This window comes from Vitis riparia, chromosome 19, assembly GCF_004353265.1.
Source record: "Vitis riparia cultivar Riparia Gloire de Montpellier isolate 1030 chromosome 19, EGFV_Vit.rip_1.0, whole genome shotgun sequence".
Classification (NCBI taxonomy): domain Eukaryota; kingdom Viridiplantae; phylum Streptophyta; class Magnoliopsida; order Vitales; family Vitaceae; genus Vitis; species Vitis riparia.
This window is the reverse complement of record NC_048449.1, coordinates 6,898,444-6,926,299: the sequence shown is the minus strand read 5'-3', so window position 1 is coordinate 6,926,299 and position 27,856 is coordinate 6,898,444. Positions and strand designations below refer to the sequence as shown.

Genomic DNA, 27,856 nt, shown 5'->3' with positions numbered 1-27,856 from the left:
CTTTCCAAATCTTTTGAGGAATTTGGAAAATAATTTAAATTAATAAATTTAAATATGAGGTATTTCAAAATCTTTCTAAAATTTTTAAAATTTTGAATTATTGTTTTAGTAAAACATGATTTTAAATTGATTCCAAATGCTGAGTTTCTCTTATATATGCTCATTAGAGGAATTCTCTCATGGGTGAATGCACATAAACTTTCAAGTTATTATTCCTTGGCTTAACATAAAATTCTAAAAAAAAATTGTAATTTTTATTTTTTGGTTCATGGAAGAGATTTGCCTTTCTTTTAACTTGAGTTCAATCCAATCCGACATCTAACTTAAGATACTTAACCAAGCTCCACCCAACCTCATTCTTTTAACTTGAGTTGAGTTAAGGTAAATTGAGTAAAATTATTCAAAATTTGTCTATTATGTTTTTTTTTCTATACATTTATATGAAAATTTAAATAGTAACTAGAACAAAATTTTAAAATAGCAACAAAAAAGGTAAAATTATATTTATATATCATTTTAAAATAATGATAAATATATAATACAATAAAATTTGATATTTCTTTCTTAAGCATTTAGAAATAAAATAAATATTATTATATAAGAAAATATACATTATAAATATTATAAAAATATTAAATTAAGTTATTTACAAGAAAACGCGAACCGAATCCTATTTGTTTTCTATTACCATTCATCGATATGAACCTTAGCACAACCTCACCTGAAATTCAATTCAATCAAAATATTAGAAGTGATTGTTCAAACCATCAAATATACCGAATGTTATTTATATAGGAATCTTAAAAACCCAAAAAGGAAGTAGCTTCTCACTCCATCTCAAGGAATTCTAAAATAAAAATATGAAAATTGTAAATAAGAATCAATTTCCTTTAGAAAATGTTTATTATAATCTATTTTCACTTATTAAAACCTCTCACATCCAAAAATAAACAAAAAAAAAGAAGAAGGAAAAAGATAATAATTAAAACTGTTTAAATTCTTTATGGCAAGCTGTATTCACAACTTCTTATTAAAATTATCCCAAATAACTAGCACTTGAATTAATTTTATTTAAAATAAATTTAAAAATTCTAAATGAAATTATTATTGTGATTATTATCATCTTTACAATATAAATAAATATCAAAATTAATAAAAAAAAAGATAATTAACCTTTTAAAATTTTCTTTAAAAAAATTTGTTTGATAATTGTTTCTTTCTTTCTTTTCTTTTTTTTTTTTCCAATTATTGAGATGAAAAATTTGTATTATAATTTTTTGTTAAATAATTTTTCTTATAATTTTTTTTATAAAATATTAAAATTTTATTTTTAATAATTTTTTTTTAGATATTTTAGTTATTTATATTTTTTTATCTAATTATATATCTAATTTGGTAGGTTTAGTTTTTAAAATTATTCCTTAATATTACTTGATTATGTTTACCAAGAAGTCACTTAATTAAAATATAAAAATATGACCCTATTTATTTAATTTAAAATAATATTATCCTCAAACATGTAAATTAAATATATATTTTTTCTTTCTTCCATCTTCAGAAACTCTTGTTTATAGATTTAAAATTTTTCTCTCTTTCCTTTTCTCTTTGCAAATTTTCAGGCAGTCCAAACAAGCCCCACCTTACAGTCTTAGAAATACAGATTAGCCAGGGGACACCATCATCATTACTTGCTTTGAAAAACCGCCTTTAAATTGCTGACACATGATACAAGCAACTGAGATTCCATTCCCCACCACACCTTCCTTCTTTTGATTCCAAAAGAAAAATCCTATCTCAGTAAGTCATATCTGTATGTCTGTATATGTATGATACAATCCTACATGTGTACGCTTCTGGGTCTTTACTATTCATAGTTTATCCTCCCAATTTCCATTCCCCAACTGTTTATAATTTCCTGGTTTGTACCATACATAGATCTATGAATTTCATTTAACAGTTCCTTTTGTTCTTATTAGGGTGTGTAATATGTGGTTATGGGCGTTTCTTTTCCAAATCAATTTTCGTGTTCCATTTTTATTTTTATTTTTTATTTTTTTATTTTTTTTTACTTCGGGGGAGGGAGGTATTTCTGAATCACGGGTTTGTTTCCTTTGGGCAACCCCACTAGGGTTTGTTCATTCAAAATGGTTAATGTTTGGATCTTATGTTGGTTTTGAGGTGCAGTGCGGGGTTCTTCTTTTGCTGCTTTTCTTTCTTCTTTAATGGTGATATATGTGATTATGTTTTGGAGTTTAATTGGATTTTGGCTGACTTTTCTTGGGAAAAAAAAATTAAAGGTTCTGTTTTTAATATATCTCGGTTTTCTTGGTTCCAAAAACTTTATTATTTTAACAATATGAATATGGATTTTTTTGGAGTTTAACTGAATCTGTGTGATTTATTTTTATTTTTTGAAAAAAAGAAATGAGGATCTTTCTACAGGTGGGTTCTTGGTATTTCAGTTGTATTTTGGAGTTTCAGGTGGTCCTAGTGATCTTGGTTTTCTTCCTTGAAGGACTGTCCATCCTTCTTGTCCTTTCGATATTTTTCAATGAATAATTGTTTTTGTAATTTTTTTTTAAAACAAAAAAAAAAATTCTTTTTAAAGGTTGGGTTCTTGAGGAGGTTTTCAATGGTAAAGAGAGATTTTCTCTAACTCTTCATAGCTTCTGTAATTCCTCATACCCATCCTATTATCTTAAAACATCCATTGGGTTTTGTTAGTTAATTTTGTTTCTTATTATTTTTCTTGTCTTGAGAGATGGGCTTGCTTTTATAATTCTCTTTACATTATCTGTATTATAATTCTGAAGCATTGTGTAAAATTCTGATTGCTTTCAGCTGCATATTCATTTGTAAGATGGAAGGAATCGTAGTTAGAAGAGTTATTCCCTCAGACAACAGTTGCCTTTTCAATGCTGTTGGGTAACCTTCTTTTCCATACCTTATGATTTTAAGGTAGTAAATGTGGATTTATTTATTTATTTATTTCTCTCTTTTTCTGTTTCTTTCTTTGTAGGTATGTCATGGATCATGACAAAAATAAAGCTGCATATTTGAGACAGGTGCAATTCATTATCTATCATCTTTGCATATGCATCTTTTCAGTTGATCTTTAGAGTATATTTTTCATTCATATGGGTGCAGTTTGGGGTAAATTAATTATTTTCCCCCAATTGGCATAAGAAATTTATTGAAAAGTGCCTAACAAAAGTGACACACCTGATATACTCTGGCTTTGTACAATGAGTGGCTAAGGTGGCAACAACACCTTAACCCTACTCAAATGGTTGATTAAATCCAAAATAGATTTGAAGTAACAATATGACACCATATTAGACCACAAAGTCAAATGCAAAGAGATTTTTTAGTGTCCTTTCCTAGCTCCCCACACCCTCAAAACATCTGGTGTTTTGCTATCTTCAAATAGGCTAAAATAGAAAAATATGGACAATTCTCTCAAACTTCTTCCTACTTTCCCCACAAAGTCTTCATGCCAAGCTATCAAGAACACCTTGACTTAGGTAAAACTGTAACACTCTAAAGGAAAGAACAACAAGTACCATAAGCTACCTATCACCCTATAATGACTTGGAATATGGTTAGTTGATTCCTCATCTCACTTGAAGACACCGACATGCTAGTGGTCAATCGTATCTTTTAAGTTGATTTGAAGCAAGAGTTTTCTCTTGAGTGAAGAAACTGACTTTATATAATGCCTAGTGAAACCCAAACCTTCCTAGTGGGAAAAGAGCCTTGCTTCCTTGGACCTAAAGAGCTATGACAAGATTTGACTGAAAAAAAAAATGTTATTTCAAGTTAGTCTTCATCTGAACCTATCAGAAGAACCACCTTTCACCACTAGGGTTCAAAATCTCAGGCGGGTTGTATCTGGCCCGACCATGCCCATTGTTGGACTGATACTCAAGTTCAGTATTTGGTTGACTCACTAATAGACTTGGTCGAATTGGGGATAAATAGGTAGTCTTTTGTACAAATTGAGTAGCAACTTTGAGATAACTCAGAGATTATGCCAATATTGAGCTATTCAGGTGATGGAAAATACAATGATGTTGAAGCAGAAATGTTGGAGAAGAGTAGAAGATCAAAAGCCATGAAGATGAAGAACTCTATATGGAGAGTTCACCCTATGTTTGCAACTTTATCCTTCAAACTTAGAACTTTTCATCTTCTTATGGATGTTTTGTCTTCAATTTAGAGTTTTCAAACATCAGAGAAATTGGAATTATGCAGGAAAAAAAAGGAGTTGTTGGTTTAGAGGTGAAATGGGTATTGTGTAAAGAAAGGGAGAATAGGTGTTTGACAGGGTATATGAGTTATGGTTCCAATATCTTGTTGGCTAACTTAATGGTACCAATGTAAGAAGAATAGAGGTATGATGGTCACAAAAGGCAATTGCTAGTTTGCAGTAGAGTTGAAGTCCTTTGAGATTTTGATGGAGCTTGTGAAAGCTAAGTTGCTGGGCAAGATTACAGAGAGAAGGTTTGGAGGTGTGGATCAAGTTCGAAGCTAAAAGCCTAGCTTTGTTGCTGGAAGGGGTTGAGTTCTATTGCAAGAATGTTGAAAGGAGAAGGGTCAGGAAGTCCTAGTCAGAAGGTGAAAGAAGCTTCTTGTTGGAGCTCAGGAGAAACTCAACAAGCAACTTTCTCCTTTGCTCTGCCCATTCCACGAAAGGAAGACGTTTTTCTCTTGTGTTCTCAAAGGAAGAGGATTAGTAGGAGGATGGGTGTTGCTAGCTAGTAAACTTAGAAGCCTTGGTGTAAAGCCTCCAGTTGCTCTCCCTGTTGCTTCCAAAGTTGACACTAGATCGGTTCAAGGAGTTATAGAAAAGAACTTTGCAGAAGGGTTTTCTTTCATAGATGCAGTCAAGTGTGGCAAGAGGGGTGCAGATGAGGCTATGTGGATTTAATTAAGGGGGTTGATTCCTTTGAAAACTTGTAGGACTTAAGGCACTGTTTAGTGGGAAAATGGGGAGAGGGGGAATTCCTATCTCTCTCTTCCTTAAGATCATGGGCCAAGTCCTTTCGAAATTTGAAAAGGGAGCTTCACCTGACATTTTTAGGTGGACCTCTTATCTTCTTCGAATTTGAGTTTTGTTTAGATATATAGAGGATCCTAAGAGAAGAGCCTAGTTTTTACAAGAGGAAAAAGCTTTGGCTCTCTGAATGGGCTCATGAGGTAGGTTGCTTAAGAGGAGAAGTGAAGATAGATGAAACTTGGGTGAAGATTTTGGATCCCCCTGTTTTTGTGGGACAAAGGCTTTTTTAAGTAGTTTGGTGATGCTTGTGGAGGAATTGTAGCAATGGATGAGGACACCATTGAGTGAAATTTACAGTGGGTGAGGGTTCAATGAAAACTGGTGGTAGGAAATTCTTGAGTAGTTTGAAGGCCATGGTGGATAGCAGCAGAAGGTAGGGGATGAATTGGTTATTGTCCCACACTCGTTGGTGAGAATAGATTTGGAGGCACACTCTTGGGAAAAAGAGGGGGTGTGTGTGTTGCATTCCTAATGGAGCAGGAGTTTGTTGACGTGATGCAGCCTGACTTCTTTAAGTCAGTGCAGAGAACGGATGGTGTGGCGACAGTTTTTGGGAGAAAAGAGCTAGATCAGTCTTTATCTAGTGGTGTGGGAGAGGTCTATTTGGTGGATAGGAGCCTAGACCTTGTTTTGGGCCATGCAAAGTGGTTAAGCCCTTTTAGTTTAGGCCCAAATTTGGGGGAAAAGGCTTGGGCGGGTTAAGAAGACCCAAAAGAGCCCTCTCATTTTTTCTAGGGCCTATGATGTTGCTTTGGGCTTTGACGAAGTGGACTGGGAGAAGATTAAGGGGATTTTGGGTTAACCCAGTGGTTATGTTAAACCAAAAATGAGCCTGGCTCTCTAGGTCTTGTTTTGGTTTGCATAGGGATGGAGATCCCCATCTTCAGTCTTGTGTGATCTCCCATGGTTGCATCAAAGATGGGAAAACGTTAGATTGGTGTTTGAGAAATGCTATCCTATTACAGTTCCCTTATGCCTCATTGTCATAGATGTTGCATTAGTATAGGAGGCCTCTCGTTCCCCAAATCCGTTCTTTCCTTCCCCTACTTCTTTCGGGTAGGAAAAACACTCCTCTCTCTCTTCTTCTTCTCTTCCCTTTACCTCGTTCTCGTTGGATGAAGCCATGGAGCTATTGGTTCAGTGGGAGGATACGAGTAAGACCCCTTTAGGAGGAGTTGTCCTAGAGCCTAGGCCTTTGATATAATTCAGGTAGATGGATTGGTATTAGCGAAGGCAAGTTTCAGCATGAGGATTGGTTGTGGCGCTAAAATTGGTGGATTGGTAGAGGTGGCTTCTTTTGAGGACTCGTTTGGTAAACCGTTGGCCTTTAGTAGGTTTGTAAGGATACCAATTGAAGGATTCGAGAGTGAAATTCTGACTCTACTATGGAGATTGGAGTCTAAAAAGAAGGGTAAAAACTCTTCTCTTGGAAAAAAGAAAGTTTTAGCCTCCGGGTCTAGATTTGAGAGAGAATTATGCAAGCTTCAGTGCTCAATCAATTATGATTCCGTTTTAGGGATAGGAAAAAGGAGAGATCTTCAAAGGAAGAAAAAAAGTGAATGGGAGAGAGAGAGAGAGAGAGAGTGGGAGCGAGGGAGCGTGAGAGCGCGTGCGCCGGCGACGACGATGTGAACGGCGAGGCGAGATGGACGCGAAGCTTCACGGTGGAATCCAAGACCTTCGAGCTTGCCCTGGAGATTAAGAAAGGGAAAAACCAGATTCGCATCGTGGAGAAGAAGCGGGGGGTAGAGTCATGGGTTCGATTAGGGCTGGAAAGCCTAGGGCTCTTTAAGGAGGGTTTAAATCATTGTATACGAGACGACAAAGAAGGGAGATGGGTAAAGGAATGGAGAGATAGAGGCAAACTGTTTACATTGGTTCGGGGGTTCAACAGATCGGGGGTTTCCTAAGGTTGGGGGTTACGGATCTGGAACGAAAATGGTATTGCATTTTCTTACCGAGAGGAAGGAGAGATAAAAGCGGATGGAAGGCTATGGCGGAGATGGTACACCAAATGGAAATGAGATTGGGTAGAAGGACAGATCTGCAGGAGGTAAGGACTGACGGAAAATTTTCTCCGGCGAAATCATATGTAAAAGCAGTCACGCGACCAAATCGGGATGGCTTAAACGCAGTCAAGATGAAGGTCTCTAAGGAGGAGATTGCGGGTACTCTACAGAAGTTGGAGCATTGTCTTGTCGCGAGTTGGTCCAATAAAAGGGAAGAAGACGATCTGGAGAGGTTGGGAAGTCTCTGGGCAAAGTCTTGGGGCCTAAAAGGCAAGCTAGGGTTGGCCATGTTGGAACGAGGTAAGGCTCTGCTGGAGTTTGAAGATCTAAGTGAGGCTCACCGAGTGGTTTCCTGGGGGAGCAGACTGATGGGAGGAGTCCATTTAGGGCTGGACCCATGGAATCCAAAGATGGGATGTCGGGACGAGGAGGAGATGGAACAGGAAGCTTGGGTTAGAATCTTCGGTCTTCCAATTTCGCTTTGGAGCCCGGGGGTTTTGAAGAAAATAGGGGAGGAGTGTGGGGGATTTGTGGATATTGACGAGCGTACCAGGTCGATGGGGGAGATTCAATGGGCCAGAATATTGGTCAAAATCAGAGGAGATTTTAGACCAAGCATGTTAGAAATCGAGGTAGAGGAAGAGGTATACAATGTGGCATTGTGGTGGGAGGTTAGGCCGATGGTGAGACGGCTATCCTCTGCGTCGGACAACAGAAGAAGAACTGAGGTCAGGGGTGAGCTGCATTCACGCGCGGGGAAGCGTGTGGGGAAGGAATTGGTAGTCGTGGGCAACGAGGAACTGCTTCTGTCAGCTGACGGGAGTGTTTTGCAGGAGAATGGGCCGGGTCTAGGGCCCAGGACCCTGATCCATGGTCCGGTAATTTGGGATGGGGCCTGCCCAGATGGAGTGGCTGGGCCAATTGCGTGTGACCCAAGTATGGGCCTTAATGAAGTGCAGAAAGAGGGTGGACTGTCCAAAACAGATGGGCCTTTGGGCCAAAAGTTAAAAAACAAATTAAAGGTGGCTGGTGATGCAGAGGCAGGCCCAAGTAATTGGGCTGCTGATTTGGGCTGCTATCAGGAAAGTGAGGTGGAAGGCCTGGTAAGGAAGAGCCCAACTATTCCGCCAAAGAAGGATGGTCTTCTGGGCTGTTTTAGGTCCAGAAAAGGATCCATTTCAGAGGACCCTTTGACGAGCTGGATGCCAGGGGAGCCTAGAAGGGGACAGAGGAATGAGGACTTATCAAAGACTGATCGAGAGTTGGAAGAGGAAGCTAAAAGGTATGCCCCGTCCTCTTCTAAAGATCAACGGGCTATGGGTGCTTCTCTTCTTCTCTTTTCTAATTCTGATCGGGCTCCGGAGGGGGAGTCTTTCGATCGTCCAGGGGGAGTTGTGGAGGAATTAAGGGGGGACATGACAACTTGGTTAACAGTTTATGAGGGGAATGTGGAGACTGAAATTGAACCCTGGAAGTTGGGAGAGGACAACAAAACCAGGGACAAGATTAGGGGCAAGGAGGGGAATACTGGTGTTTCTGGTTCTCACGGCACCGAAAGTGACAAAGAGGATTTATGGGAGGAATGTAGCCTAGCAAGATTTAGTCAATTTTTGGGATTCTCTACGGAGGGGTTGGAAAAGGAGATATTGAATTTTCTGATTAAAATCAGAAAGAGGCGAGAGAAGATTCACAGCAAAGAACTGTTGGAAAAGTCCAAGTTTGAAAGGGAGCTAAAGAGGCTGGAATGTTCTGTTAATTATGAGGGGGGGATTAAGCAGAAAGGACCTTCTCAGGGCAAAGGGAATCAGTTGATAGTTTCTCAATGAAGCTGAAGATTATAAGTTGGAATGTGAGGGGAGCTAATGACAGCTCTAAGAGGAAAATTATTAAGAATTATATAAGGAAACAGAGGGTGGATCTTATGTGTATTCAGGAAACCAAGATTCAGGTGATGACGGAGGGTATTGTGAGAAGCTTGGGTTCGGGGAGATTCTTAGACTGGAGAGCTCTAAATGCGGAGGGGGCTGCGGGTGGCATTCTGATATGTTGGGACAAGCGGGTTTTGGATATCCTGGATTGGGAGGAGGGTCAGTTTTCTTTGTCTTGTAGATTCAAGACCATAGAAAATGGAGCTATTTGGGTTTTTACGGGAGTGTATGGTCCCTTTACAAAAGTGGAAAGGGAGGGCATGTGGGAAGAACTTGGGGCAATACGAGGCCTTTGGGAGGACCCCTGGTGTCTCGGTGGGGACTTTAACATCACCCTGTTTCAGCAAGAAAGGAGCAGCCAGAGAAGAATCAGCTCAGCCATGCGGAGATTTGCAGAGACAGTGGATGATCTTGAGCTGGTGGACCTGCCCCTTCAGGGGGGAGAGTTCACATGGAGTGGGGGGCTCAATAATCAGGTGTGGGCGAGACTAGACAGATTTTTAGTTTCCCCCAGCTGGCTGGATCAGTTTAGTGGAGTCACTCAGGGCAGGTTGTCTCGGCCAATTTCTGATCATTTTCCGATTGTGTTGGAGGGGGGTGGAATAAGAAGAGGTCCAACCCCGTTTTGATTCGAAAATATGTGGCTGAAGGTTGAGGGGTTTAATGATATTGTCAGAAACTGGTGGCAGGAAATTGATATCAGGGGCAGCGCTAGCTATAGGCTGGCTGTTAAAATGAAAGAAATTAAAAAGAAGTTGAAGGAGTGGAACAAAGAGGTTTTTGGGAGGCTGGAAACTAATAAAGCCTCAGCCTTACAACAAGTAGATTTTTGGGATCGGGTGGAAAATGAGAGAATCTTGACTGTGGAGGAAGCTGAGTTAAAAAAGGAAGCTAAAGACTCCTTTAAGAAATGGGTCCTGTTGGAGGAAGCTCATTGGAGACAGCACTCAAGGGAGATTTGGTTAAGGGAGGGGGATAGAAATACGGGGTTTTTCCATAGAATGGCTAGTGCCCATCGAAGAACCAACGCTATGGACAGAATTAAGGTTAATGGGGAGTGGCTAGAAGAGGAGCAAGAGGTAAGAGAAGGAGTGGTGAACTCGTTTCAGCAGTTGCTCACTGAAGATATGGGCTGGCAGGCGGATATTGGTAGAGTTCAGGTGGGGTGCATCAGCCAGCAAGAAGCAGAGAGTCTGGAAATCCCATTTGTAGAGACTGAGATTCACTCGGCGTTGATGGAAATGAATGGGGACAAAGCCCCAGGCCCGGATGGTTTCACTGTAGCCTTTTGGCAAAATGCTTGGGATTTTGCCAAAGAGGAGATCATGGAGATGTTTAAGGAATTTCATGAGCATAATTCCTTTGTTAGGAGCCTTAATAACACTTTCCTGGTGTTAATACCTAAGAAAAGCGGGGCTGAGGATCTTGGAGACTTTAGGCCTATCAGCCTGTTGGGGGGCTCTATAAACTTTTGGCTAAAGTCTTAGCTAATAGGCTCAAAAAAGTGATTGGCAAGGTGGTCTCTACTGCTCAGAATGCCTTTGTAATGGGAAGACAAATTTTGGATGCGTCCTTAATTGCTAATGAGGTGATAGATTCGTGGCAGAAGAGAAAAGAAAAGGGCCTTATTTGCAAATTGGATATTGAAAAAGCTTATGACAGTATCAATTGGAATTTCTTAATGAAAGTCCTCCAAAAAATGGGATTTGGGACCAAGTGGGTGGGATGGATGTGGAGCTGCGTGTCCTCTGCCAAATTCTCTATTCTTGTCAATGGAGTGCCAGCTGGGTTCTTTCCTAGTACTAGAGGACTTCGTCAAGGGGATCCTCTATCTCCTTACCTCTTTGTTATGGGAATGGAAGTTCTGGACGCCCTTATCCGGAGAGCGGTGGAGGGGGGATATCTTTCAGGCTGCATCATTCGGGGTGGTAGTAGGACCTCCTTGAATATTTCCCATCTATTCTTTGCTGATGACACGATTGTGTTTTGTGAGGCAAACAAAGAGCAAGTTTCTCACCTAAGCTGGATACTTTTTTGGTTTGAAGCGGCTTCAGGTCTTCGAATCAATCTAGCCAAAAGCAAAATTATTCCAGTTGGAGAAGTGGAGGATATTCTTGAGTTGGCAGCTGAGTTAGGGTGCAGGGTGGGGTCTTTGCCCTCTCAGTATTTGGGCCTTCCCCTAGGGGTTCCAGCTAGGGCCTCTTCTATGTGGGATGGAGTGGAAGAGAGGGTCAGGAGGAGACTTGCGCTGTGGAAAAGACAGTATATCTCCAAAGGGGGGAGGATCACTCTCATAAAAAGTACCTTGGCTAGCATGCCAATTTACCAAATGTCTATTTTCCGGATGCCGAAGTCTGTTGCTAAGAGAGTGGAGAAAACCCAAAGAGATTTCCTATGGGGGGGAGGAAACTTGGAGGGAAAAGTCCACTTGGTTAAATGGGATGCGGTCTGTACAGAAAAACACAAGGGAGGGCTAGGAATAAGGAGAATAGCCACTTTGAATAGAGCCCTGCTGGGCAAGTGGATTTGGCGGTTTGCTTGTGAAAAGGATAATCTTTGGAAACAAGTGATCATTTCGAAATATGGGCAAGAGGTTTATGGTTGGAGGTCAAAGAGGGCTATTGGGGCAGTTGGAGTAGGGGTCTGGAAGGAGATTATGAAAGAAGCGGATTGGTGCTGGGAAAACTTGGCTTTTATAGTTGGGAAGGGATCCAAAATCAAATTTTGGAAAGATAGTTGGTGCACTGACACTCCGTTGTCCCAATGTTTCAATCATCTTTTTGTCCTTGCTGTGAATAGAGATGCTACGATTGAGGAGATGTGGGATCAGGATTCGGGTCAAGGAGATTGGAATCTTGTCTTTGTGAGAGACTTCAATGATTGGGAGTTGGATATGGTTGGGGAGCTGCTTCATACGTTGAGGGGCCATAGGCCCTCCAGGGAAGATGATTCAGTTATGTGGAGACAGGGAAGAAAGGGTTTGTTCAGAGTCAAAGAAGCGTACAGGCTGCTAGACAAGCCTAATGCCACAATATTTCCCGCAAGGAGAATATGGGTGGATAGGGTGCCAACTAAAGTATGTTTTTTTGCTTGGGAGGCTACGTGGGGGAAGGTGTTTACTCTGGATAGACTACAGTTAAGAGGGGTGCAACTCCCAAACTGTTGTTTTTTGTGTGGTTGTGCAGAAGAGAATGTAAATCATATTCTTTTACACTGTATAGTGACTAGAGCCCTATGGGACATTATTTTTGGGTTGATAGATGTTAAATGGGTCCTCCCAGAAACTGTAAAGGAGACTCTTATCTCTTGGAGGGGCTCATTCGTAGGGAAGAAAAGGAAACAGATTTGGAAATCCATTCCGTTATGTATTTTTTGGACGGTTTGGAAGGAGAGGAATAGGTTAGCCTTTAGGGGGGGTGAGTTGAATATTCAGAAACTAAAGAATTCTTTTGTCTGTAATTTGTGGAATTGGGCCAAAGTGTATTTAGGTGAGGAGTCTGTCTCCCTTATAGGTTTTTTGGAGTGGATAGCTTCCACTTAAGGGGAGGTAGTTCTCTTTGGTCCTTTTTCTCTTTTTGAGGCTTTTGCCGTTTTGTATACTCCCTGTATGCTTTGTGGCGATTAGCCTTTTTTAATGCATATCCTGTTTACTTATCAAAAAAAAAAAAAAAAAAAAAAAAAAAGGAGTGAGAGTTCTTTTGGGAATTGTACAAGTTTTGCTAATGAATATTAGGATACTCTCTTCGAATGTCAAGGGATTAAATGTCATGGATAAGTAGAAGGTAGTGAAAACCTTTATCAGATCTCAAAGGATAGACCTCGTCTGTTTGTTGGAGACCAAGGTCTAGCACAGGTTGGAGATGCTGGTGAGAAATCTAAGAGTAGGCAGATTCTTGAATTAAGGAACTGTGGATTCTAGAGGTCAAGGAGGGAGAATTTTGGTTTTTGGGATAGTAAAGTGTTAGAGCTACTGGAGATGGAAATAGGAGTGTATTCTCTGTCTTGTCAGTTTAAGAACTGTGATGACAACTTCATTTAGGTGTTTTTTGGCGTGCATGGGCCAGTTTGTAACATTGATAGGGAGGACTTGTGGGTAGAGCTAGGTGACATTAGAGGGTTTTGGAGTAATTCCTAGTGCTTTGGTGGGGACTTTAATGTGGTCAGATTTCTTGGAGAAGGGAGAAATTGCTCAAGAACATCATCAACGATGATATGTTTCTCGAAGATAATTGATTCAACCGAGGGATTTACCTCTCACAAAGGGTTGCTTTACTTAGTGTGGTGGCTTGAATAATAGATCCTTTGCTAGGCTAGATCGCTTCCTAGTTTCAGAAGAGTGGGAGAGTCATTTAGTGGTCTTTGTTAGAGTTTGCTGCCTAAGTCTACTTCTGATCATGCCCCTATTCTAGGGGATGGAGGAGGAATCAAAGGTGGAAAACTTCCTTTTCATTTTGAGAACATGTGGTTGAGTGTGGAAGGGTTCAAAGACTTGGTGGGGAGTTAGTGGATGGGCTACACCTTCAATGGCTCGTATAGTCACATCTTAGCTTGCAAGCTAAAGGCACTAAAGCATGATCTCAAAGTATGGAACAAAGAGGTTATCGGGAATGTATCCTCCAACAAAAAATTTGCCCTCAGATTGATTTTTGGGATGCTAAAGAAAAAGGCTTAGGTCTTTCCCTTAAAGATACTGTGGCTAGAAGAAGGGTTGTGGAGGATTTTACTAAGTGAGCAAGCATGGAAAAGATTTCATGGAGGCAAAAGTCAAGAGAAGTATAGCTGAAAGAAGGTGATTAAAACTCAAGGTTCTTCCACAAAATGGCCAATGCCCGAAGAAGAAGAAATTTCTTGTCTGCTATCAAAGTGAATAGAAGAAGGTTGAGATAAATGAGGAGGTAGTTAATGCTTTTCAAAGAATCTTGTCAGAGACTGAAGAATGGAGACCAAGTATCAGTAGGTTATCCTTTTCTACTTTGGATAGAGAAGAGTAGAGGTCCTTGAAGGATCCTTTTTTTGAGGAAGAGGTTCTTGTAGCTCTTGCTAGTTTGTATGGGGACAAAGCTTCTGGTTCGGATGAATTCACCTTGGCTTTTTGGCAATTTTGTTGGGATATTGTTAAGAATGAAGTTATGGGCTTTTGTAGCAGAGTTTCATGATTTGGGTCATTTTGAGAAAAGCCTTAATGCCATTTTTGTTGTGCTCATTCCTAAGAAGGGGGGTGCAGAGGATTTAAGGAGTTTCACCCTATTAGTTTGGTGGGTAGCCTTTATGAGCTTCTAGCTAAAGTTTTGGCTAACGGGCTAAAAAAAATGGTTGGGAGAGTGATTTTAAATTCTCAACACACTTTTGTGGAGGACAAACTTATCTTGGATGCGGTTTGTATGGCAAAAGAGGCTTTAAACTCAAGGCTAAAAGCTTTGAAAAAGGGTCATTTGAAAAAATGAATATTGAAAAGGCTTATGACCATGTGAACTAAGGGTTCTTAGAGGTATACTATTCAAAAAGTCGAATCTAGCTACAATTCCTAAAGGTATAAAATCTCTTACATGAAGAATCATATGTCTAGGTCCATGTTTTGCTAACGCATTCATCGTATGATTGCCCACGAGAAGGAACATCCCGACTTTGAAGAAATATCAATAATTTAGAGCAACTGCTCATCAAACTTCCATGGTCCTTTTTCTTTCTTAGGCACTCATGGTGTGATAATAGCAAAATCACCTTTTGCTAGAAGATTGGAGAGCCCAAAGCTTTCTTTTGTGACAATCTTTCTAAAATGACTAGAATTTTTGCTTAATTGCCTTGGGTTGCCCAAAGAATATCCAACAAAATTTAGCTTAACAAAGACCATTAGAGGTGATAGCCATTCACAAAGCGTTTTCTTAGTCAACCTTATGATTCTACAAATAAGGTTTCAATGTAGCCAAATGAGGTTCAAAGGGATGATTACCAAAGCTTCACTAGTGGAAATCCATAGGGAAAAAGAGAAATAAAACAAGTCCTAAACTATTTCTAGAGGCCTCCAACTATCCTTAAAAATCCTTGCATTTCTTTTCTACCAAATAGTCCAAATCAAAGTGAGATTGGCAATGTGCCAAAAGAGTCATGTCTCGAGGAAGTCCCCAAAACCTCCAAAGGATATGATCAATATCCCCTCCGCCCTTCTAGGTGGAACCTAATCAATCCTTACAAGTTGAAACAATTTGCATTATAATGTTAATGTTGTGGGGTAATGTAAAAAAAAAAAAACATGATCTATAGACTCTCCACTCCCTCTGCACATTACACACCATTTTGGGCTAAACACTTTGTATGTTTTTCTTCAATGAAGCAAGTAATTAGTATCAACCTTCTTATTTGCCACAAGTCATTCAAAGATTTTCACTTACGGTAGAGTTTCTTATTTCCAAATAAAAATTTACAAGAATAAAAGGAACTGAATTGGTTGACTCAAAGATAGCATTAAAGGAGTTAACTAAGAATGATTGTAAGGATGTCAAGAACCAATTGGCATAGATAGTCTCTTTCTTTCTATATGTTATTCCCATGTATCCGCAAATTTAACAATTTGTAATGTTTTGATTTTTTGAAGGTTATAGCTGCAATAGTGCAAAGCGATGCAACAAAGTATTCTGAAGCATTTCTTGAAAAGCCAAATGAGGAATATTGTGCTTGGATTCTCAACCCTGAGAAATGGGGAGGTGGGTTTGAATTTCTTCCTCTCTCTTGATTTGAGTACTAGAAAGTGTCACCTTGCAGCTATTGGTCTTTGTGGTCTAGCCGCATCCTTGCTATGGCCCATTGTGGGATTTTCAAGAGGAACGTTTGCTAGCTTTTCCCCAGAAAGCATGATATCCTTTCTAGCAGCATTCCATTGGGGCTGAATGCCTTTTTCTCTACCTTGCATATGATATTAGGCGAACATCCTCCTCAATGATATTTGGGATTTTGAAGGTCCTACACCACATATCACTGACCCAAAATAGGCATAAGGTCAGCAAAGACCTCGAGTAAGGGGAAAAATGTATCTAAGTTGAGTTAGATAATAAATGCAAATAATACACATCATTGGAGGGTGATAGTGTTAGATTTGGTTGAACTTGATTTTGGGTCAATGTTAATGTCTTAAATTTTTTTTAAAAAAAAAAACAAAGTTTTTTACTATGGTTCCATTAGATTTTGTAAGAGATGGAAGAAAGGAAATGAAATTTGGAATCCTATAACTATTCAAGATTGGGTTGGTTTTTGTAAAATTCAAAGTTCCCCCCTTCCCTTTATTCTCTACTTCTTTGGTGAGCAAATAGATAAATAAATGAAATTACTACCTAGACAAGGATTTAGTTAACCTAAAGAAACAAATTCTTGAGGGTGCATTTTTTGGGTGGCACTGTGTGGAAGAATGAAATTAGGAAAGTCATGATTTTGTAAAGAGAATTAGGCATTCTCGTGATCAAAAGGATTTGTTGTAATTGAGTTTGAAAAGTTCCTAATCTAGGTGCTAGGATTTTTTGTATATATATGAGTCTTTGTACAAACAAAAGATTGAGGAAAAAGAATTTTGTACCTTTTATTCCTTCCATCTTTCTTCTAAATGGTATCAGAGCCTTAGGTTTGTGATTTCAGCTTTCGGTGTTGAGTTCAAAGTCTAGTGTCAACCTTCATTGTCAACCTTTAAAGCTTTCTTTGTCTATGAATTGTGCCCCTTATGCAACAGAGAATGTGTCACGGGTTTTCTTCAGTGTCCTCCCTTGCATCATCGTCACGCCACTAAGGTCGCACTGCTACCTTTGTGCCATCAAAGCAAACGCAAGTTAAATAACTTCATAGTGCCATTGTTGCACCGTCGCCTTTGCACTTACATCCCTCTACTTTTGATTTCCTTATGCCAATGAAATTCCACCGTTATCAGAGCCCTCGCCATTGGCTTTGTCTTTGCCTTGTACTATTGTCGCCCTTGGATCTTGTTGTCATCATCACCCTTGGATCTTGCTGTCATCATCACCCTTGGATGTTGTTGTTGCTATCACCCTTGGATCTTTCTCACACCGTCGACTTTGCCTCTACCTCATGTCAACACCTTAGAATGCCAACAAAGGCTTCAATATGAGTATTTAAGGTTGGCTATATAAGTTAAGGTGTTTAAGTTTGGCTATTTAAGCCTTGTAGTTAAAAAAAAAAATGTCAGGTATCAAAAACTACCGTTGTCATTGCTCAATCTAAAGGAGTAATTACCAATCATAACACATGAGAATTACAAAATATTTAAGCGACATACAGACGTAATGGGAAGAATTATTTGAAATGGTCATTGCTTGTTCGTACATTTTTGAAGGGAAAAAGGAAATTAAGTCATTTCCCGGGAGTTGGACCAAGAAAAGGAGACCCTTAGTTTGATGCCTAGGATGAGCAAGACTTAATGATAATGGCATGGTTGTGGAACTTAATGACACCTAAAATTAGTGATACATGTATGTTCATGACAACTGCTAAAGACATCTAGGATGAAATTCACTAGACATACTTGGAAACATTAGATGCAACCCAAATGTATGAAATAAAAGTTATGATAGAGCAGCGAAACAAGGAAACAAGACAGTCACGAAGTATACCGATATATTAAAAAATCTATGGCAAGAGCTTGATCATTATCGACGCATTGAGATAAAATCTTTTGAGGATGCAACAATTTGAAGAATTATATAAAAAAGGTTTGGGTCTATGATTTCTTGGTTGATCTCAATGTTGAATTTGATCAAGTTAGGGTTCAAATACTTAGCAAAGAGCTTCCAACTTTGAATGAGACTACCTCTATCATCCAAGTAGAAGAAAGTAGGAGTGTCATGCTTGAATCTCAAAACATGGAAGGCTCAGCTATGGTCGCTAACAAAGGCATTGACCAGAAGGCCAACACTACCGATAACAAAAGGACTGATCGGTCAAAGGCTTCAAACCGTGATAACAAGGATAACTTATGGTGCACTTACTACTAGAAGCCTAGATATACATAGGAGAAATGTTGGAAACTTCATGGTAAGCTAATCACATCTAGCAAAGAGTGGGGTTATAATGGAGGGCAACAAAGGGATAATGGGCAAGCACAATTGTCTTTTGTTCAGCCACTAGAAGAAAAAAATCTGGAACAAGGCGGATTTAATCGGGAAGAGATTGAAAATTTGAGTGCTTTGTTGGGAACTCTTGAGAAACTTTCAAGTACCTACTCACTTGACACTTTTTAGTAAGTTTCCTATTTCCATTGGATTGAAAGTCTTGGATGAAACCTTGTTGATTCTTGGGTTTTAGATTCAAGTGTCATAGATCACATGACTCATTCATCATACCTCTTTAACAACTATAATCCTTATCCAAGCAGTAGGAAAATAACCACTACAGATGGTTCATTAACCATTATCGTAGGTGTAGGAGATGTCCAAATTAGTACTAAACTTACACGTATCTTGTCTTTTTAAGCACCACCTTGTTAATAAAGAAAAATTTTGGCTTCATCATTGTAGACTTGGACATCCATCATTTGGAACTCTTAAGATTGTGTTTCTTTTTTTATTTAGGAAATTAGATGTTGAGAGTTTCCATTATGATGTATGTAAACTTGTCAAACATAGGCGTTTAACCTTCCTCACCAAAAATAATGAAAGATGATTGGAGTCTTTTCATATAATTCATAGTGATATTTGGGGCCCTTCCTCCTTGTTCATAATATATTTGGGGCACATTAGTTTATGTCTTTTATCGATGATCATACTAAGGTCTCTTGGATTTTCTTACTTAAACACAAATCTCATATGAGTTTTGTTCTTCTAAACTTTCATAACATGATAAAAAACTAGTTTGGTGTCACTATCAAGAGGTTTTGGTCCGACAATGCTAGAGATTATTTCAATCAAGTCCTAACTCCATACTTTCAACATGAGGGAATAATTCATAAGTCATCATGTGTCAACACCTCACAACATAATGGAATTGCTAAAAGGAAAAATGGTCGCCTTCTTGATACAACACAAGTTTTTTTGCTCGAAAAACATGTGTCTAAATCTTATTAGGGGGAAGCCATCCTAACCGCCATAGATCTTATAAACCGATTACTTTCCAAAGTCTTAGGGTTCAAAAGTCTAATGGATATACTTTCATCATTTTATTCTAATATGAGAACCATAAACTATCTCATTCCTAATATATTTGGGTGTGTGTTTTTTGTACATGTTCACAGTCTAAACAAGGGAAAATTGGACCCAAGAGCAATCAAATATATTTTTATGGGATATTCCTCACTCAAAAAGGGTATAAGTGTTACTATCCACCATCCAATTTTTTTTTTTTTTTTTTGTTTCAACGGATTTTACTTTCAATGAGAGTGAGTCTTATTTTCCCACTCCTTATCTTCAAGGGGAGAATTCCATCAAGGAAGATAAGGATCAGGATTCTTATCTCATTGATCCCTTTCTCATTGACCCTCCTAAAGTCTCTAGTCTAGTGTTTGATTCAGTATCCATACCCTAGTTCTCTAAACCTGAGTCATCGTCGCTTGAACCTGCCAAAGAATCAAATGATTGGCAAAGTGTACTCAAGGAAGAAAGTTGCAGTCCCTAAACTTATATAGGTCTAAAAATCTAAACCGACTTTTGGAAATGAAGTAATAGTCTCTAATCCTTGCTCACAAACTGAGTCTCAACTTTAATATGAAAAATCTATAGATCAAAATCTTCTTATTGCTATCAGGAAGGGAACGGGTGATATACTAAACACCCTTTGTATCCACTTTTTCATGTTGTGTCATTTGAAAAGCTGTCTTTATCCCATAAGAGTTTTTTCACAAGTTTGAACAATATTCATATTCCTACCACTCTATTTGAGGCTTTATCTAATGAAAATTGGAGACAAGTCATGATTGCAAAAATTGAGGCCCTGGAGAAGAATAGAACTTGGGAGATGGTTGGTAGATTTGCTTGCAGGAAAAAAGTCAATGAGTTGTAAGTGGGTTTATATTGTTAAGTATAAGGCAAATGAGACATTAGAGAGATACAAGACAAGATTGGTGGCTGAAGGATACACTCAGACATATGGTGTGGACTATTTGGAGACATTTGCTCTGATTGCCAAAATGAACATAGTCAAAATTTTGTTATCATTGGCAACAAATTATAACCAGGATCTATAATAGTTCGATGTCGAAAATGTATTTCTAAATTGAGATATGAAAGAAGAGATTTATATGGAAGTCCTTTCTGGATTTGGCAGTGAGTCAATCACTAAAAAGGTGTGTAAATTGAAGAAAGCTGATGAAGATGAATTTTCAAGATATATATCAAGAAAGGGAATTAGTATTAGTTGTAATTAAAGTATGATTAATATTACTTGGAATTAAATTAGGATTAATATTTGTTGGAGTTTAATTAGGATTAGCTAGTTGAGTTATAATATAATTAGAATTTGAGTCATGATAGGTTATTAGAGTCATAGTAGAGTTTGGATGTTATAATTAGAATTAGAATCATAATAGGTTATTAGAGTTCTAGTAGACTTTTAATTTCTTAGAGAAGCCTATAAATAGGCTAATAAATGTAAATCAAAGGGATGAATTGATATGAATAATATTATATTTTCTTTCATTGCAAGATTGCAACCCTCAATGGTGAGACTCCATTGATTTTCTTCTAGGTGAGACTCCTAGAAGGCCTTAGTGAGACTCTAAGGTTTTCCATCTTTTCTTCGTTGTTTCTTCTTTCTCTCTATTTCTTATTTTATAATTTTCTCTACCATAAAATTTATTTTTTGTTCCTCTCCTTACACCCTAAAAAATAAAACCCTAGTCCACCTACCCTTGAGTGTAGGCAACCATCCTAAGGTTGTCCTACATCAATTTTGGTATCAGAGCCAAAATTCTTGGCATGAAGGCATATGTAATTGAGGAGTGGAGCAACATATGCAAACATGGTTGAAGACTACAACTTTTTTATGCAGCCATTGGTGAACATACCAAGGCTAAATGAAGAGGAGGATTGGTGACATACTAGCATCTTCCAAACTCGTGTTGCTTGTCAAGGGAGACTATGTACTTTGATTATTGATGGAGGTAGTTGTTCCAATCTAGCTTCAGAGGAACTTGTTGAGAAGCTTAATCTAAAGACAGAAGATCATCCAAATCCCTATCAAATAGCATGGGTAAATGACACATCTATTTTGGTGAGTTCTCGTTGTCTAGTGACGTTTAATTTCCGTAATAATTTTGAGTTATCAACATGGTGTGATGTTTTGAGGATGAAAGTTGCCCATATTATGCTTGGAAGACCATGGCTTTTTGATGAAAGGATCCAACATGATGCATATGAGAACACTTACACCCTTGTGCGCAATGGGCGTAAGAAGATTCTTCGTCCAATGAAGGAAATTCCACCACATAAGCAACCAGGGGAAAAATTAGCACCCTTGAAACTAGAAGAGCCATCAAATATTCTTATTAAAAAGCAAGTCGAAGTTACTAGAAAGGAGGAAGAAATCATCAATGATGAATCTAGAAAGCAAGAGGTGATGAAACTAATCCTAGATCAACCAATAGAAGAGCTCAAAGAAGTTGAAGAAGTTTCAGCAGAATCGATGTTTGACTTCCCAAGGCCAAACATTATCATGAGTGGTGGCAAACATGAAGAATCTACTGAAATTTCTTTTGAATATAAGGAATTCAAGAATCTTATTCTTCCACAAAACAATTTACAAGAAGAGTGTGGGAAACAACTTTCCACAAGCTTGTTGAAGACATATAATTATTTTGAGAATTATCAACTTGTTGTACAACATCAAAAAGTTTTTTGAAGTCTAATATTTGTCTTGCATGAAATTGAACAAGTTCAAGAGATCTTGAGATTCTGTCTTACCATGGGAAAGAGACGACAAAGAAAGAAAAGGTGGAAGGCATTGTTTGGAATTTCAATTGATCGTGGAAAATCACTAAAACTCGAGATCAAGTTTTTTTGAAGTCAAGGGGAATTGATGAGGATGAATTTTCAAGATATATATCAAGAAAGAGAATTAGTATTAGTTGTAATTAAAGTAGGATTAATATTACTTGGAATTAAATTAGGATTAATATTTGTTGGAGTCTAATTAGGATTAGCTAGTTGAGTTATAATATAATTAGAATTTGAATCATGATAGGTTATTAGAGTCTTAGTAGACTTCGAATGTTATAATTAGAATTAGAATCATAATAGGTTATTAGAGTTTTAGTAGACTTTGAATTTCTTAGAGAAGCCTATAAATAGGCTAATAAATGTAAATCAAATGGATGAATTGATATGAATAATATTATATTTTCTTTCATTGCAAGGTTGCAACCCTCAATGGTGAGACTCCATTGATTTTCTTCTAGGTGAGACTCCTAGAAGGCCTTAGTAAGACTCTAAGGTTTTCCATCTTTTCTTCGTTGTTTCTTCTTTCTCTCTATTTCTTATATTATAATTTTCTCTACCATAAAATTTATTTTTTGTTCCTCTCCTTACACCCTAAAAAATAAAACCCTAGTCCACCCTTGAGTGTAGGCAACCATCCTAGGGTTGTCCTACATCAAAAGCTCTATACAAATTGAAACGATCTCTAAGGGCATGATTTGGAAGGTTTGCAAAAGTGATGAAAAACATGGGATATAGACAAAGTCAAGGAGATTATACATTATTCATTAAACATTAAGATTCAAGGAGAGTTATAGCTCTTTTGGTATATGTAGACGACATCATCATGATGGGAAATGATGAACTAGAGAGACAGACTTTGAGACAATGCGACCAAGAAATTTGAGATTAAAGAGTTGGGAAGGTTGAAATACTTCCTAGGAATTGAGATTGTACATTCTAAGCAAAGAATTTTATTTTTTAGTAGAAATTTGTAACAAACCTTATCAAGGAAATAGGGAAGTTGGTGTCGAAACCAATAAGTATACCAATAGATCCTAATCATAAGCTTGGAGAGGCTGAGGAAGATATTGCAGTAGATAGAGAAATGTATCAACGTTTGGTAGGAAGACTCATTTATCTATTTGGCACAAGACCGGATATAACATATGTTGTGAGTGTGATTAGCCAGTTCATGCACAGTCTAAAAGAGGTTCATTGCAAGTTACTAACCGAGTACTACAATACCTTAAGGGGTCTCTAGGAAAGGGCATCCTCTTTAAATGTAGCTCGGGACTAGTACTTGAAATATACAAAGATGCAGATTATGCTAGATTTGTGGTTGATAGAAGATCAATTACTGGGCATTACACCTTTCTTAGTGGGAATCTGGTGGCATGAAAAAGTAAGAAACGGAGTTTGGTGGCAAGGTCTAGTGCAAAAGTAGAATTTTGAGCAATGGCCTAAGGAGTTTGTGCAAAAGTACTACAATACCTTAAGGGGTCTCCAGGAAAGGGCATCCTCTTTAAACGAAGCTCGGGACTACTACTTGAAACATACAAAGATGCATATTATGCTAAATTTGTGGTTGATAGAAGATCAATTACTGGGCATTACACCTTTCTTAGTGGGAATCTGGTGGCATGAAAAAGTAAGAAACGGAGTTTGGTGGCAAGGTCTAGTGCAAAAGTAGAATTTTGAGCAATGGCCTAAGGAGTTTGTGATTTGCTATGGCTGAAGATCATTTTGGAAGATTTGAAGATTAAATGGGATCGGCCAATGAGACTTTACTCTGACAATAAATTTGCAATCAGTATTGCACATAATCTAGTGCAATACGATTGTATGAAACACATAGAAATAGACAAGCATTTTATCAAAGAGAAACTAGATTGTGGATTGATTTGTACTCCTTGTATATCTACTAGCCGGCAACTTGTAGATATACTCGCAAAAAGTTAAAGCAATACAAAGGCTCAAGCAATTGTATCCAAGGTGGGAATGGAAAACATATATTCTCCAGCTTGAGGGGGAGCTTGGAAGAATCAAATTAGGGGAGTCGTGATTTTGTAGAGAGAATTAGGCAATCCCATGATCAAAGGGATTTGTAGTAATTGAGTTAGGAAAGTTCCTAATCTAGGTGTTAGGATTTTTTGTATATATATGTGAGTCTCCATACAAGCAAAAGATTCAGGAAAAAGAATTATGTGCTTTTTATTCCTTTCATCTTTCTTCTACACCCTGCATTTTCTATAGGAATATTTTCTGCATTCTAATGTCCTACCAGCATACCTGAGTAGTACATGGGGCCTACATCTTTCATACAGCAAATTGGAAGTTCTTGAATTTTGGATGTTTGATTAAGTGTTGGGTTCTTGACTTTTCATAGAAATGTTGCATCACAACTCATATTGTTGTATTATCGTATCAAGAACTAATTTTTTATTTATTTATGTAGCTCTTTTATCCATCAGAGCCATCCCTGATATTTTATAAATTTCTTTTCTCTTATGAAGGTGCGATTGAGCTTTCAATATTAGCAGATTATTATGGCCGGGAAATTGCAGCATATGATATCCAAACTGGCCGATGTGATGTGTATGGTCAGGTCAGAATGAACAATCTGCTATTTATGCATCTGATTCTTGTAAACCTGTCATGACTGAACTTTTCCTAAGTTTTTTTACTCTTTTCTGGGGTACCATTTTGCAGGAGGCAGGTTATGATGAAAGGGTTATGCTGATCTATGATGGACTGCACTATGATGCCTTGGCTGTAGGTGTTTCTTTATGAATTACATTTTTCGTAGTATATTTGTGATATTGCTGACCATTTTAGAAGAATAATCATTGAGAACGTTGTATGTGGGAAGAAAAATAGTCTCCTTGTGCCTTAAAACTTGGCAACTAGTGTAGGAGATCTTCTGCAGCAAATCATCCAACCAAATTATAACCATTGAATCTTGACTTTTCATTCATAAAGATAAAGAAAAAGAGCGACCATGGGTCAAACAAGGTTAACTAAGATGTATCATACTTTTAGCAAGTTTCAGTTGATCTTAAATGGAGATGGGATCCTCTCAAGTAAAAATGTGAATAGCAAAGTGGTGTTTTGTAAATTTCAAAACTTGGTACTCAATAACTTTAAGATGACTTGATATGAATTTTATTGAATTTGTTGACTTAAAACCTCTTATTTTAAGTATTAAGTGCATCTAGTGAAACTAACTTAACAAATTTTTTGAAATAATAAATTGGACATTCTACCCCTATTAATATTAAGTAATGAGCTTATTAGTGGGGAAAAAAAAAAAAACAAGGGAGGAAAAGACCAATGGTTGTTATAAAGAGTTGAGAAGTTGTTAAAGAGTTTGCGATGAAGGCACAAAACTATTTTGAATCCAAAAAGGGATTTCTTTTAACTTATTACTTAAAGTTAATTTGGACTTTAAATAGTATTATCAAGTTATTTTACCAAATATACTTAACATGCTTAATGGCTTAAACAAGAAGTTGTCGGATGAAGTTGGTTTACCATACAGCCTCTAAGTTTACTATTGGGAAAGGCTGCTATGGCGGACCAGATTACTCTGGGACCCAAGCTGGTTTTTCTTCAGTATGTCTTATTTAGGACCCCAACTCCATCAAATGGTGGTATCTATAGCACAAACTGTAGTGTTTTATGGTCAAAAACTGTATGTTCGTCTCCCATGCTCTCGTTTTCAATTCTTTCTGCATTACAATGCCCTCATTTATCTATATACCCCTTTACATTTATTCCACTGGTTGTGGTGCTTGATTTTTGTGTCTTGTATCAACAGATGTCTCCATTTGATGGAGCTCCAGAAGAGTTTGATCAGACTGTATTTACAGTACAAACAGACAGGGCCATTGGTCCAATCGAGGAACTTGCCCTTAACCTTGTTAAGGAACAACAAAGGTAATATTTGAGCTATAATTGAAGCTTCAAGTCTAATATTCTGAAGTTTTGTGCCCAAGTTTACATACAGAAAAACACTAGTCTATGTCGATGCGCAACCATGCATGCATGAGTGTATGTTGATGCATGTTTCCTAGGTACCTGGCACATGTACACTGAACTGTATGGCCAATTTCTGAGATTTCTCACATGGAAAATTAGTATTATCATATGATGATTAACCATTTGATGTGCAAGATCTTTTGAAGTGATTATATTAAAATTTTCCACCTTTCAAGAGCATGCCTTGAGGAGATGGTTCGTAATTAACTGATTTCCAATTTTTGTGCATTGAATGGGGTCTGAACTTCTGCATTGTGAGTGACATGCTGGCAAGATAAAATGCGTAGGATATATTAATAATTGAATTCCTGCCATATTTTGTCTTCTTAGTTTAAAATTGTTCACACCATCTATGAACAGGGTGGAGTTCCATGGGTTTTTTTGCTCCTATTTTTAGATTTGTTAATTTTCCATATCAAAAATCAGCATGTCATTATTCTGGATCTAGGAAATGATAAATAAAGAAACTTGAGTATAATGAAAGAATTGTTAGTCATGTTAATTAATTATCAAAATGTGGGGTTAGCTCGCATCAAAATGACAAGAATGAACTTTAACATAACCAGAGTATTGGATTGTGATATCCTGCATTGTTGGGGGAAAGTTCTTGAACCTTTATGAGAGAGGAACCATCAAAGTGTAAACGTGTTTTAAAGCTGTGAACTATAATATATGGGGATTGCTAGCATTACAATGAAGGGAATGAACTTTTAATATAATCACGGTGTTGGATTGTGATCATAAATTAATGATGGAAAGTTTCTAACACTCATAAGGGATGACTCATTTGGTATATGTAAATGCGCCTTGAAGTCATACCAGCCAATGGACTTAAAAGTAAGCAATATCTGCATGAGTCATTATAAATGATCCCTAGCCAAAAATGTGTAGAGTTTGAACACTCGTTGCCTTCGTGAGTCAAGACGAGGATAAATGTGATATCCCACATCTGTTGGGGCAGAAGTCCGTAGCCCTTATAAGGGTCAACTCATTTAGTATATGTAACTGTGTTTTAAGCCATGAAGGCTATGGAGCCCAAAGCGGATAATATTTATGAGTCATTAAATGAACACTTTGAATGTTTTCAGTTGGCTTGATCTTGCCCTTAAGCTGGTTTCCTTCCTTAAACAAATTGCTTTTTCTTTTGAGCTGCTTATCACTAACAAATCATATACACAATGGTTATTTAACTTCTATCTGCTTCTTTTCAGGAAAAGGAGATTTACCGACACAACCAACTTCACATTGCGGTGTGGTGTATGCCAAATTGGAGTCATTGGCCAGAAGGTAATCTCTCACCAATACAATCATTATGCCGTCCTAATCTTTCCTTGCGTCTTTCCCCAACATGTTCTTGAATTGCTAAACCCTCTTGATTTTTTCCTTATGTTTATCTAAAAATATGCAGGAGGCTATGGAGCATGCCCGAGCAACAGGTCATGTCAACTTTCAAGAATACAGATGATAGAAATTATGAGAAACACAGAAAAACATGCATATTTTCTTTCAGCGAACTCCAAACTCCATGAGCCAGAGTTGATTGGATTCTGTAATGTAGTTGATGAAGCATTTAATTAGATTATTTAAAACCAATAAGTGCTTCAACTTACTTGGTGGGAAACTGTTTTTGTACAATTTTTATGTTGTGCCAAATGAAAAGATCCTTCCGATTGTGTTGAAGTGTTGTATGTGAGATTGATGGTTGCTTTGAATTGGGTTTACCCTAAGACATCGTGTTCAGGCAAACAGCTAAATCGTGGCCACTTGGGCAGTTTGATTGATTATTGGTACAGAATATTATATATTACATATCTGGGTCACCGCCTGAAGCTTTACTTTTCGGGTTTGAAACCCTTACTTTGGATGGTTGTGAAATTTGTTTTGCAGAAATTTGAAATTTGAATTGAAGGTTGGAGCGTT

The 27,856-nt window shown here is 37.8% G+C and overlaps 1 protein-coding gene across 2 annotated transcripts; it reads left to right on the top strand.

Annotated features, from left to right (window-relative positions):
- Nucleotides 1–1,591: 1,591 nt before the first annotated feature.
- On the top strand, nucleotides 1,592–27,771 carry LOC117909519 (OVARIAN TUMOR DOMAIN-containing deubiquitinating enzyme 2). 2 transcript variants are annotated; one of them, XM_034823561.1, is made up of 9 exons: nucleotides 1,592–1,797; nucleotides 2,842–2,925; nucleotides 3,020–3,065; nucleotides 15,589–15,697; nucleotides 24,412–24,503; nucleotides 24,608–24,670; nucleotides 25,716–25,834; nucleotides 27,148–27,223; nucleotides 27,345–27,771. In XM_034823561.1, exons 2-9 carry the CDS (start codon nucleotides 2,861–2,863, stop codon nucleotides 27,399–27,401), a joined length of 627 nt encoding a protein of 208 aa, XP_034679452.1. In that variant the 5' UTR covers nucleotides 1,592–1,797; nucleotides 2,842–2,860; the 3' UTR covers nucleotides 27,402–27,771. The 2 variants fall into 2 exon arrangements, with proteins under 2 accessions (XP_034679452.1, XP_034679453.1); XM_034823562.1 differs by lacking the exon at nucleotides 1,592–1,797 and adding an exon at nucleotides 1,817–1,918.
- Nucleotides 27,772–27,856: the final 85 nt, after the last annotated feature.

What these genes read in the sequence shown, in the direction of transcription:
- LOC117909519 (XM_034823561.1), top strand. Translation starts at nt 2,861, where the DNA reads ATGGAAGGAATCGTAGTTAGAAGAGTTATTCCCTCAGACAACAGTTGC. An exon ending in AAGCTGCATATTTGAGACAG is followed by an intron (nt 3,066 to 15,588) that starts GTGCAATTCATT and finishes GATTTTTTGAAG; the next exon opens with GTTATAGCTGCAATAGTGCA. An exon ending in CTTGTTAAGGAACAACAAAG is followed by an intron (nt 25,835 to 27,147) that starts GTAATATTTGAG and finishes GCTTCTTTTCAG; the next exon opens with GAAAAGGAGATTTACCGACA.